The sequence below is a fragment of the Melopsittacus undulatus genome, chromosome 5, assembly GCF_012275295.1.
Source record: "Melopsittacus undulatus isolate bMelUnd1 chromosome 5, bMelUnd1.mat.Z, whole genome shotgun sequence".
Classification (NCBI taxonomy): Eukaryota; Metazoa; Chordata; class Aves; order Psittaciformes; family Psittaculidae; genus Melopsittacus; species Melopsittacus undulatus.
The window spans coordinates 5,993,991-6,004,519 of NC_047531.1; the positions used below are offsets into that span (position 1 = coordinate 5,993,991).

General features: G+C 54.7%; 2 protein-coding genes across 8 annotated transcripts; both read right to left on the bottom strand.

The window, feature by feature from the left end:
* Nucleotides 1–12: 12 nt before the first annotated feature.
* LOC101878601 (carboxypeptidase A1-like) lies at nt 13–2,919 on the bottom strand. The gene is made up of 11 exons (XM_034063232.1): nt 2,837–2,919; nt 2,580–2,661; nt 2,234–2,368; nt 2,048–2,149; nt 1,829–1,930; nt 1,645–1,746; nt 1,391–1,501; nt 1,126–1,216; nt 628–827; nt 366–450; nt 13–238 (listed from the first exon to the last, which is right to left on the bottom strand). Exons 1-11 carry the CDS (start codon nt 2,899–2,901, stop codon nt 51–53), a joined length of 1,263 nt encoding a protein of 420 aa, XP_033919123.1. The 5' UTR covers nt 2,902–2,919; the 3' UTR covers nt 13–50.
* Nucleotides 2,920–3,635: 716 nt separating this feature from the next.
* Nucleotides 3,636–9,393, bottom strand: LOC101878769 (carboxypeptidase A1-like). 7 transcript variants are annotated; one of them, XM_034063231.1, is made up of 12 exons: nt 8,778–9,393; nt 8,191–8,366; nt 7,269–7,350; nt 6,527–6,661; nt 6,279–6,377; nt 5,696–5,797; nt 5,519–5,620; nt 5,300–5,410; nt 4,751–4,841; nt 4,412–4,611; nt 3,953–4,037; nt 3,636–3,867 (listed from the first exon to the last, which is right to left on the bottom strand). In XM_034063231.1, the coding sequence occupies exons 2-12, from the start codon at nt 8,283–8,285 to the stop codon at nt 3,680–3,682; spliced, it is 1,290 nt and encodes a 429-aa protein (XP_033919122.1). In that variant the 5' UTR covers nt 8,286–8,366; nt 8,778–9,393; the 3' UTR covers nt 3,636–3,679. The 7 variants fall into 7 exon arrangements, 2 of the variants coding, with proteins under 2 accessions (XP_033919122.1, XP_033919121.1); XR_004549649.1 differs by having other exon boundaries at nt 3,726–3,867; nt 4,266–4,611; XR_004549646.1 differs by having other exon boundaries at nt 3,726–3,867; nt 3,953–4,611; nt 8,191–8,298.
* Between the last annotated feature and the right edge of the window lie 1,136 nt (nt 9,394–10,529).

A 10,529-nucleotide genomic window follows, 5' to 3' on the forward strand; every position in this document is an offset into this window, starting at 1 on the left:
CATTTCCCCCCCTCCAGCTCATTCCATCACCACTCAGGACTTACTCCTGATTAGTAGGGATGATTCAGTGTGTGCTGCATGATGACCTTCAGCGCCAGCCACGTCTCCTGGGCTGTTGGGATGATCTGGCTGGCAGGGAGCAGGAATCCATACCTCCCTGTGTCCCGCAGCTCGAAGGTGAAGGAGTATTTAATGCCTTGATTGTATGACCAGTCAACACTAGATCCACTGGCTTGATCTGGGTGGAGAAACAACAGGAGGACACTGGTGAACAGGTATTTCATGGGATCTTCTGCCTAAGCTGAGGTGTGAGTGATGATTTGGGTTTATTATGGGAGAATCACTGCTGTCCCCTCATTACTTACAGATGGTAGTGTAGATGCTGCCATACTGATAGCTAGTGCCATACAGAGAAGACAAAGCTGCAACTGCCTTCTTGGATATCTCGTGCTAGGAATACACAGAAGGGAGAAAGATGAGCCAAAGGAAGGGAAGCCCTGTGGGATACAACCTGAAGGAGTGGCTTTTCCTTATGCCACAGGCAAAAAGGATGGCAAAGCTCAATAGGTGAGCTCCTCCTAGGAGCTCCTAGCCTCACATCATCCCAGCCGCCCACATCAGCCCTACCAGTTCCCTTTGGTCAGGTGCTGGGGTGCGGGTGTAGCCATAGGGGTAGAGCAGGAGCTGGGAGTAGCTGTGGATGGAGATGAAAGCCTTGATGTTCCCGTGGTTGTTCACAAAGTCCACGATGGCCTTCACCTCGGGCTCCGAGTTGGCATAGGGTCCGTGGTATGTCTCTGAGCAGGGGTTCCTGCTGGCCCCAGCCACTGTGGAGCAGAGGACAGTGAGCACAGGGTGAGTTGGTGATAGTTGGGCAAAGGGCCTTTTCCATTTCCAAGCTTCTCCCACCCCTCAGCCAGCAGGAACACTCTGGGGCTCCTCCTGGATAACTATGATGACTTTCAATTATGATTCCCGTCAACACTAGTGCAGCCCAAACCCTTATCTGCTAGAGAAACCAAATCCCATCTTTTCTCCGGGGCCAGCTCTGGATCCTTCTGAGCCAGAAAAGGCCTCAAAGCTTCCACCTTGATGGTGGAACCCAATAAATGGGAGGGCTCTGACCTCCAAACCCTGCGTTCCAGTTGCGGTTGGGGTCCACACCAACACAAAGGGAGCCTGAGTTCCTGGACCTGGTCTTGCGCCACATGCGGTTCTGGAATGGCAGAGACATCTCAGCTGGGGGCCAGGGTTGGGGCTCCACCAGCACTGAGGGAATGGGGAGGATAATGGGTCCTGGCGGTCCCCTTCCATCCCATGGAAGTGTGGACAAGGAGGTTTTGATGTGGTGCAGCCCCATCCAGCATGGCTGTAGGGGCCAGGGCAGTACCTGTGTGTGGGTATAGACGAAGCCATCGGGGTTGGTGACGATCTCCAGGTAGATGTCCATCTCGTTCAGGATGGAGGCCAGACCCTCATCATTCTCATGATCCTGAACAATCTAGAGAGTGGATGGTGGTTCATGGTCCCCAGTGCTTCCAGAGCACCCTCCTCTCTATGGGGTCAGCCCCCTGGCACCCATAGTTGGCTGCAAAACCTTTTGGCCCACTGGGGAGCTCAGCCATGGCCTGGGGGTGTCCCTACCTTCTTGGCAAACCAGACCCCACTGGCCTGTGTCACCCATTCCCTGGAGTGGATGCCGGTGTCAATCCAGATGGCCGGGCGGTTTGTGCCCCCCCTGCTGAACTGGAAGAACAAAGAGGGGGGGTTGGCTTTGTCCCTGGCCCCATTTCCCCCTCTGGTCACCCCATGGACCCCAAGCCCTCACCCTGAGCACGTAGAGGGGACGGTTTTCTGTTGACCTGCCGATCTGAATCTTGCTGACCAGGTTGGGGTTCTCAGCCACCAGCAGGTCCATGAAGGCATAGATCTGCAGGAGAACAATAGGGGGATCACAGCCAGCTCTCCTGCTGCACATGGAGCAAAGAGCAACCCCAGGATGTGGGGGTTTTACCCCCAAAATGCCCCAAATCTTGTGCTTTCTCACCTCATCCAGGGTATGGTAAGCGGCAAAGTTGAAGTTGTCAGTGGAGAACACCAGTTGGCGGGGGCGATGGAGCATCTCCATCTGCTCATGTGCCAGCAGTGCCTGGGGCCAGAGGACAGGATGAGACCTTGTCCCACATCAAGACCCACATCAAATCCCACATCTCCCCCCTCCACCAGCACTGACCTGCACGTCCTTGATCATGACAGAGTAGGAGATGTCATTGCTCTCCAGGTGCTCTTTGAGGGGCTGGAGGCTATGCAGGGGCACACGGATGTCCACAGGGTGCCCGGGGACACGTGGTGCTAGCCAGAAGTCCAGCTATAGGGGGAGGGAGAGAGATGGGGGGTCAGATCCCACCTTGGCCTGCCCCACAAGCACCAGCCCCTGTCTTGCTTTACACCATCTGGCCACCATCACCTCACATCCAGCACCCCCAGCCCTTCTCTACAGAGTGGTTTTGGGGTGCGAAACAAGGAACTTGGGGGTCTTAGGGGTGTCCCTAAGACCCCCCCTGCCATTGCACCCATACCTGCAGCTCCTCCACATCCTGCAGCTCATGCACCTTCTGCAGCTCCTTCTCGGTGGCAGGGATGATGCGCAGCACTTGATGCCTGTGGGATCAGGGGTCACTGCCATGGGTCCAGCCTAACCCCCTCCCATCCATCCCACCACACTGGGGTTAGCTCTGAGCCTCTTCCCAGGGGTATCTGTATCCCTTTGGAGCTGAACCAGCTCCTTCTGCCCCAACCAGTGGCACCATCCCCATCCCAGTCTCCCCTCTCCTACCCAGTAAACGTCTCGGTGCTGGTGGCCACTGCCACCAGGGCAGCTAGGAGCACGAGGACCTTCATTGTCAGCCTGAAGAGCCTGTCCCGTGTCCCAGCAGCACCACAGGGCTCTTAAATCCTATGGGAATGGTGGCCCCAGCCCCACCAGCTGTCCCCTTTCCCAGGGCAAGGGAAACCTCCCCTTCCCAGGGAAGGTTCTGGCTGGCACCAGCCAAGGTCAGGCACTGCAACACTATTGTTCCCTCCTCCACAGCATTCCCAGTGCCAGCCAGATCTGTTCTGAGGCTGAGTCACCCATGGGCAGGGTGAGAGGTGGGGAGGTACCAGAATCCCATCTGCAGCACATAGCACTGGGGTGGGAAAGGGTAAATTTGGGTTGAGAAAGTGCAAAATGCAGTTTTTTGTGCATAGGACTCGGTGCCCTCGATGCCTACACCATGGTTGTGGTGGTAGCAGCAGCAGAATTGATCTGAAGCCCAGCACAGGACAGAGATCAGAGTGAGTGATGGGCATCCCAGGGGCCTCGAAGCACTTTGGCTGTACCTATGTCCATCAGCGTGCCCAAAGTCCCTCCTTGCAGACCCCAGGGAAAGGATGATGGAGCAATGCTGCCCAGAACCCCACAGATTTGGGTTTTGTGGCCCAAAAACCACTCATCTCCTCCCAGGTCCTTCAGGGCTGTTGGCTCCAATGGATGGGACATATATGGCCAAAGCCACAAGGAAGGAAATGACCATCTGCAGGTCTGAGAGTCTGTTTTCACCCCTTTTGTGGGGTTTAGCATGAAAACATAAAGGTAGCTTTAAATCCAGATCTGTTTATTGAGATGAGGGACATGGGTTCAGTATGGATGCTCCAGGACGTGGACCATGATGTCCAGCAGCGCTGCCCAGGTCTCGGTAGCAGTGGGGATGATCTGGGTGCTGGGCAGGAGGAAGCCATAGTACCCCGTGTCCCTCAGCTCCAGTGTGAAGGAGTATTTCACCCCATGGTCATAGGTCCAGTCAATGGTGGTGCCAGCAGCCAGGTCTGCAGGGAGAGGAGGGGAGGTGTGATCCCACCACTGAGCATTCCTGGTGGACACAGCACTGTGGGATGTGGAAGGAACACTTACAGATGCTGTTCACGATGCTGCCATAGGTGTACTTTGTCCCATATACAGCAGCCAAGTCACTCACTGCCTTTTTAGCCACTTCATTCTGCAAGGGAGAGCCCCAGAGTGGTGAGACCTGGTGGACCAAGATCTTGGGGCAGCAGAGCCTAGATCCCAGCAGTTTTCCAACCCCTCTGCTCCTGCTTTTCCCCAAAACACCCTATTTTTTGATGGATGGCAGCTACATCCTGCTATCCCCCTCCCTTTTTCTAGTGGTGGCCTTGGCAGGGCTGGGCAACAGTTGGGCTTGATGATCTTAGAGGTCTTTTCCAACCTGGTTGATGTTATGATTCCAAGAACCAATTGATGGGCTTCAGGTTGGCTACAACAAGAGGAGCAGGGTCCTGGAATGATCCAACCGGACTTTTCCACCAAGGCTGGTGCTGACAGCCCCATGTCTACATGTTGGGACCATCTCACCAGCTCCTGGTGATCAGGTGCCGGTGCTGTCTTGTAGCCATAGGGGTAAAGCAGCATCTGGGAGTAGCTGTGGATGGAGATGACCAACTTCACATTCCCATGACCAAGGATGAAGTCTGCAATGGCTTTCACTTCCCTCTCGGAGTGGGCATAAGGACCACGGTAGGTCTCGGAGCAGGGGTTGCTGCTGGAGCCAGAGCCTGGGGCATGGTGGAGGAGGCACTATGCAGAGAAGAACCCTTGGGGAAGGGCTTTAGCCCCCAGGTTTCTCCCCTATAGCAGGGAGCTTTGAGGCACAAATGATGCTCAGTGTGGGAACCTGGTGGCCCCAGCTCTCACCTCCAAACCCAGCATCCCAGTTCCGGTTGGGATCCACACCGATGCAGTGGGAGCCGGCATTGATGGACCTCGTCTTGCGCCACATGCGGTTCTAGGAGCAGATGGGGTGAGACCATCGCAGGGACATGAATCCCACCTCCTTGTGGGGACAGATGCCACCCTCCTGCCTGAGCAGCAAGAGGAAACGGCCTCAAGCTGCACCAGGGCAGGTTTAGATGGAGCTGAGGAACAATTCCTGCCCCACAGGGTGCTCAGGCATTGGAACAGGCTGCCCAGGGCAGGGCTGCAGGCACCGGCCCTGCAAGTGTTCTCACAGCGTGGAGACGAGGCCTCAGTGCCATGGGTTAGGGGTGGCCTTGGCAGGGCTGGGAATGGTTGGGCTGGATGAGCTTAAAGGGCTTTTCCAACCTGGTTGATTGTAGGATCTTCAGGGAGGGGAGGAAACCACCCACCCACCATTCCACACGGAAGGAACATTCCTCCCCTCCCAAAAACCATGGCCACCCGTGATTGCTGGAGACAAGCATTAGGACAAGTCCCTGCACTCACAGAGCTGTGGGTGTAGGCAAAGCCATCCGGGTTGGCAATGATCTCCAAGAAGATGTCCATGCTGTCCAGGACGGCAGTGACAGAAGGGTCCTGGCCATACTCCTCAGCAATCTGCATGGGAAGAGGAGCAGGAGCTGCCTCAGTGTCCCTTGGCCACAAGGGATGTGACCACAGGGAGGTGTGAGGATTGATGTCTCATATCCCAGGGGGTGTGGGTACCTTGTTGGCTGTCCAGGCACCAGTGGCTTGTGTGATCCATTCCCGGGAATGGATGCCAGTGTCCAGCCAGATGGCCGACCGGTTGGATCCCCCAGTGCTGAACTGCATGGAAAGGAAGGGATTTCATGCCTGTGTCCTCCCAGGGCTGGGCAAGGAGAGGATTCCCCCTGTACCCACCTTCAGCACATACAGGGATCTGTTCTCATAGCTCTGCCCGATCTGGAGCTTGCTGACCAGGTCGGGATGATCGGCCACCAGCGTGTCCATCCAGTCGTAGATCTGAAAGGTGGAGCTGCTGGGGCTCACCCAGGCTTTCCCTTTGGGTTTTAGGGTATCCAGCACCAGATGGAACATGCAGAGAGGATCTGGTGCTTCCCTGGAGACCGGGTTGCTCCAGCCTGGCCTTGAACACTGCCAGGGATGGGGCAGCCACAGCTTCTCTGGGCACCCTGTGCCAGCACCTCAGCACCCTCACAGGGAACAGCTTCTGCCTTGTATCTAACCTGAACTTCCTTCAAGCACAGACTTTGAACCCCCAAATGAAGCTGAAGTTGTCTTCCAGCAAGGTGGGGAGATGCCAGGAGAGCCCACACTGCTCATGGAGGGATCCCCAGCCTCCTGGCTCAACTAAAACCTCTGTCCAAGGAGGAGTTTCATGTCCTGGGGGGCACCTACCACCATGAACATCACTGCATGGATGCAAGCATGGCCTGAGCACGTCCCCACCAAGGTGAAGTGAATGCTCTACAGAGCAAAGTACCTCATCTATCGTGTGGTAGGAGGCAAAATTGAATGTGCTGCCGCTCCTCTTTGTCTTGCTTGGCTTTGCCATGGCTTTCTTCTCCTCATCCACTAGTTTCTGTTCAGGAGGAGAAAAACAAGCCATCCAACAGGCTGCAGGGAGCAGGGGGTGGGTTCTTCTTCCATCTCCTCCTGGTTTCCAACTTTCTGGACCTTCCTTTGGGATTGAACTGCAGGAACTCATCCCACTCCCACCACAGCTCTCACCTGCAGGTCCTGGATCATGATGCTGTAGGAAATGCCATTGGATTCCAGGAGGGTTTTGACAGCCTGGAGGCTGGGGAAGGGCACCCGCAGGTCAGCTGGGTGGCCAGGGCTGGCAGGGTGACGCCAGAAGTCAACCTGGTGTGGAGGAGAGAGCTCAGCCTCATCCTGTGCTGGTGCTCATCCACTGAGCTCCACAGCACTGAAAGGCATATAAAGGTCTTTGGACAAGTTTTAGGGATACACATGGGTATCAGGATGGGTCAGTGGCATAGAATCATAGAATCCCAGGTTGGAAGGGACTAAGGATCATCAGATCCAAGCTTTCTAGGCAAAGCATGACCAAGACTGGGTGTCCCAGCACCCTGACCAGCTCAGTCTTAAAGTTCATTCAAGTCAAAACCAACGTAATGACCTTTTGGACAAGGATCCTCAACCTGAATATGACAATGCTGCAGTAGCCAGGGTGTCCCTCCTTCATGTGAAACATGGTTAGTGGTGGCCTTGGCAGTGCTGGGAGTGGTTGGCCTGGATGAGCTTAAAGGGCTTTTCCAACCCAGCTGATTCCATGATTCTATGAAACAGAATGGCCAAGCTCAAGGTCCCCCAAGCTAAATATTATATTTATATAGTTATGAATTCTTTATATATATAACATGGGAAGGAAAATTGGATGTGAGGTCCTGGGTGTTACCAGGGTCTCTGTTTCACATCAGGGGATGCTCAGGGCCCCACCACAGCTCACCTGCAGCTCTGTCTGCTCATCCAGCGCCCTGAGCAGGGCAATCTGCTCCTCATTGCTGGCTGTGATGCGGAGGACCTGGTCCCTGCAGGGAGGCAGAGCCATCAGCATGGGATGGAGTCACTGGAGGGGGAAAGGAGCTCAGATTCCAGTGTTGATGCGGTGCCATCGTGGTCTGGGTGGAGGCTGTGAAAGGTCTGCACTGACTCAGTGGGTTGGGAAGTCCACCAGTGGTTGGAGGTTGGATGTTGGAAGTGAAAAGTGCAGGTGCAGAACAGCCAAGATAGGGAAAACATGCAAGTGCTGGAGAGCCTGAGGTGGTCTCCATCCTTCCTTTGATCATAAGAAAGCCCAAAATGTTAGGAGATACCCTATATATCAATATATTCTGTCTGTATCATAGTATCATGGAATCCCAGACTGGTTTGTGTTGGAAGGGACCTTAAAGCACCTCCAGCTCCAACCCCTGCCACAGGCAGGGACACCTTCCACTGGAGCAGCTGCTCCAAGCCCCTGTGTCCAACCTGGCCTTGAACACTGCCAGGGATGGGGCAGCCACAGCTTCTCTGGGCACCCTGTGCCAGCGCCTCAGCACCCTCACAGGGAACAGCTTCTGCCTAAGAGCTCAGCTCAGTCTCCCCTCTCTTGGGCAGGTTCAAGCCATTCCCCTTGGCCTGTTAAGGACTATCGATATGTTTAGGTATTCCCAATACAGCTTCCACTTCAGCCTGGCTGGGCTCCACAAGGATGGGTTAAACTACACCATTGCCAGTGTTCATACAGCAAAACCTGCTGGATTTCACCCCTTTGGAATGTCATCCTTCCTGTCTGATCCCAAAGGAGAACAGATAGGTCTGGGGATCTCTCACCCTGGTTCCCATTCCCATCCATGGTGTCCCCACCCCTTGCTTCCAGCACGACTCACCCCACGAAGAGCTGCTCACTGCAGGTGGCTGCCACGAGGGAGGCGAAGACCAGGAGGATCTTCATGGTGAGCAGACACAGATGAGCCTCAGCCATTCATGGACTGCATCTGTCCCACGGTGCCAGCAGTGACAAACAGGTTAGGAACAGTTCCAGGAGCCCAGATGTTTGCTTTAGCTGGATAAGAACAGCCAAAACAGGAAGGATCTGATAATGTCTCCCTCAGTGCAGGCAGCCAGGGAGGATGTGTACCCATGCACCCAGCTTGGGGTGAGTTGCTGTCACACCAAGTGTGACATCCCATGGGTGTGGGATGGTGGCAACAGTGAGGTCGTAGAACCCCGGGGTACACAAGGACACGGTGCTTTGTTCCCATTAATTCCTTTATTACTGATCACTCAGTAAGTCAGTGATGGTGAGTAAAGCGAGGTATATTACAAGTTACTACAAGATTACTATGAGTTACGACAAAATAACTACAAAATACCAGCAGAAAAGCATATAGACATAATTTATATTCATAATTACTGATATGCACACACATATATAGACATATTATAATTCAAAATCTATCATTCATATTATTACCGGTGCCGATCCTCCAGGAGTGGGGCCAGCTGATGATGGATGAAGTCTCACATCAAAGCTGATGGATGTCACAGAGCCCAAAGCCAGACGTCCCCAGTGAGGCTTCGGGGTCACACAGGGATGATCACCTGGAGGTAATGCTCAAAGAGAGAGAAAACAAATGGGTTGGTTTTGGGTAGAAAATGAGTTATTTTATGTCTTTTAGTTTGGATACAAGAGTGGGTGCAGGACAGCAGCTCCTGGGCATCCGCTGCTGACTTCTGCTGCCTCGGGAGGTCAGTTCCTTACAGAGGTTTCTTTGTTCCCCAGGTTATAGCAGCCTCTTTGTTCCGCAGGTAATAGCAGGGTCTTTGTTGTGTGTTTATCTGCAATGCCCTGAGCTCCTGTCTGTGCTTGTCAAGGATGCTCTGGGTCCCTGGGCTGGGTTCCCAGCCTGGCAGACATCACCTCAGTCAGGTTTGTAGCTGGCATCCATTGTTTTTCCCAATGAAACCAGGTTGTTTTTCCAGTTGCATTAACAGCAGTGTGTGTGGCAGGGACAGAGCGGCAGCTGGGGGATCCAGTGTGGCTTCACAGTACAGAACCATGACAGAATCCCAGACTGGTTTGGGTTGAAGGGACCTTAAAGCTCCTCCAGTTCCAACCCCTGCCACAGGCAGGGACCCCTTCCACTGGAGCAGCTGCTCCAAGCCCCTGTGTCCAACCTGGCCTTGAACACTGCCAGGGATGGGGCAGCCACAGCTTCTCTGGGCACCCTGTGCCAGCGCCTCAGCACCCTCACAGGGAACAGCTTCTGCCTAAGAGCTCAGCTCAGTCTCCCCTCTCTTGGGCAGGTTCAAGCCATTCCCCTTGGCCTGTCCCTACAGGCCCTTGTCCCAAGCCCCTCTCCAGCTTTCCTGCAGCCCCTTTAGGCACTGGAGCTGCTCTGGGGTCTCCCCTTCAGGAGCCTTCTCTTGTCCAGGCTGCCCCAGCCCAGCTCTCTCAGCCTGGCTCCAGAGCAGAGCTGCTCCAGCCCTCGCAGCATCTCCATGGCCTCCTCTGCACTCGCTCCAACAGCTCCACGTCCCTCTTGTGCTGCTGCCCCAGAGCTGGATCAGGGCTGCAGGGGGGGTCTCCCCGGAGCACAGCAGAGGAGCAGGATCCCCTCCCTGAGCTGATGCTCATGCTCCTGATGTTGGTGAGCTGGTCCTGGCCAGTGGTGCCAGGTAAAGGTCAATGTGTCCCATTGCTGGCCTGTCCTCCCAATGGAAAAGCATTTTCTTATGCCCAGCCTGTCCTTCTCTTCTTTCAGTTGATGCTGTTGTCTCTCCCACTATGCTTTACGGTGAAGAGCTTGGTTCCATGTTCTCAATAACCTCTTTCTATGGATGGGATTTTCCTCATTAGGTCCCCTCACCCCAAAGCTGTCTCATCTCCAGGCCAAACCAGCCCATCTCAGCATCCCACCAGGGGACACATCCTCCTGCTCCTCTTGGTGACCCCCACTGGTCTTCCTTCAGGTCTCTTCAGTGCCAGGAGTCCAAAAACTGGCTGCAGTTGTCACCAAACCACACATTTAGCAGAAGAGGGGCTGGGTGGCCTCAGACCTGTATGGTTGGAATGAGCTTTAGGTCTACAACACCAGCTGAGGCTCCTCAGGCTCTGCAGCTCCTCCCCACTTGCCACAAGGGCCCTGCTCTAGTGGCAACAGGTTGGCCAGGACCAAAAGCCAACCTGGGCCTTGGACCCTCCCCACCAGTTGGGATTTACCAG

Excerpts from the sequence above, each read along its gene's own strand:
- LOC101878601 (XM_034063232.1), bottom strand. The coding sequence starts at position 2,901 with ATGAAGGTCCTCGTGCTCCTAGCTGCCCTGGTGGCAGTGGCCACCAGC. Across the intron at positions 1,931-2,047 it reads CTTACCATACCCTGGATGAG|ATCTATGCCTTCATGGACCT; the intron begins GTGAGAAAGCAC and ends GTTCTCCTGCAG. Across the intron at positions 239-365 it reads CAGCATCTACACTACCATCT|ATCAAGCCAGTGGATCTAGT; the intron begins GTAAGTAATGAG and ends TTCTCCACCCAG.
- LOC101878769 (XM_034063230.1), bottom strand. The coding sequence starts at position 8,285 with ATGGCTGAGGCTCATCTGTGTCTGCTCACCATGAAGATCCTCCTGGTC. Across the intron at positions 5,798-6,278 it reads CCTACCACACGATAGATGAG|ATCTACGACTGGATGGACAC; the intron begins GTACTTTGCTCT and ends TCCACCTTTCAG. Across the intron at positions 4,612-4,750 it reads CTGGGATGCTGGGTTTGGAG|GCTCTGGCTCCAGCAGCAAC; the intron begins GTGAGAGCTGGG and ends ACCATGCCCCAG.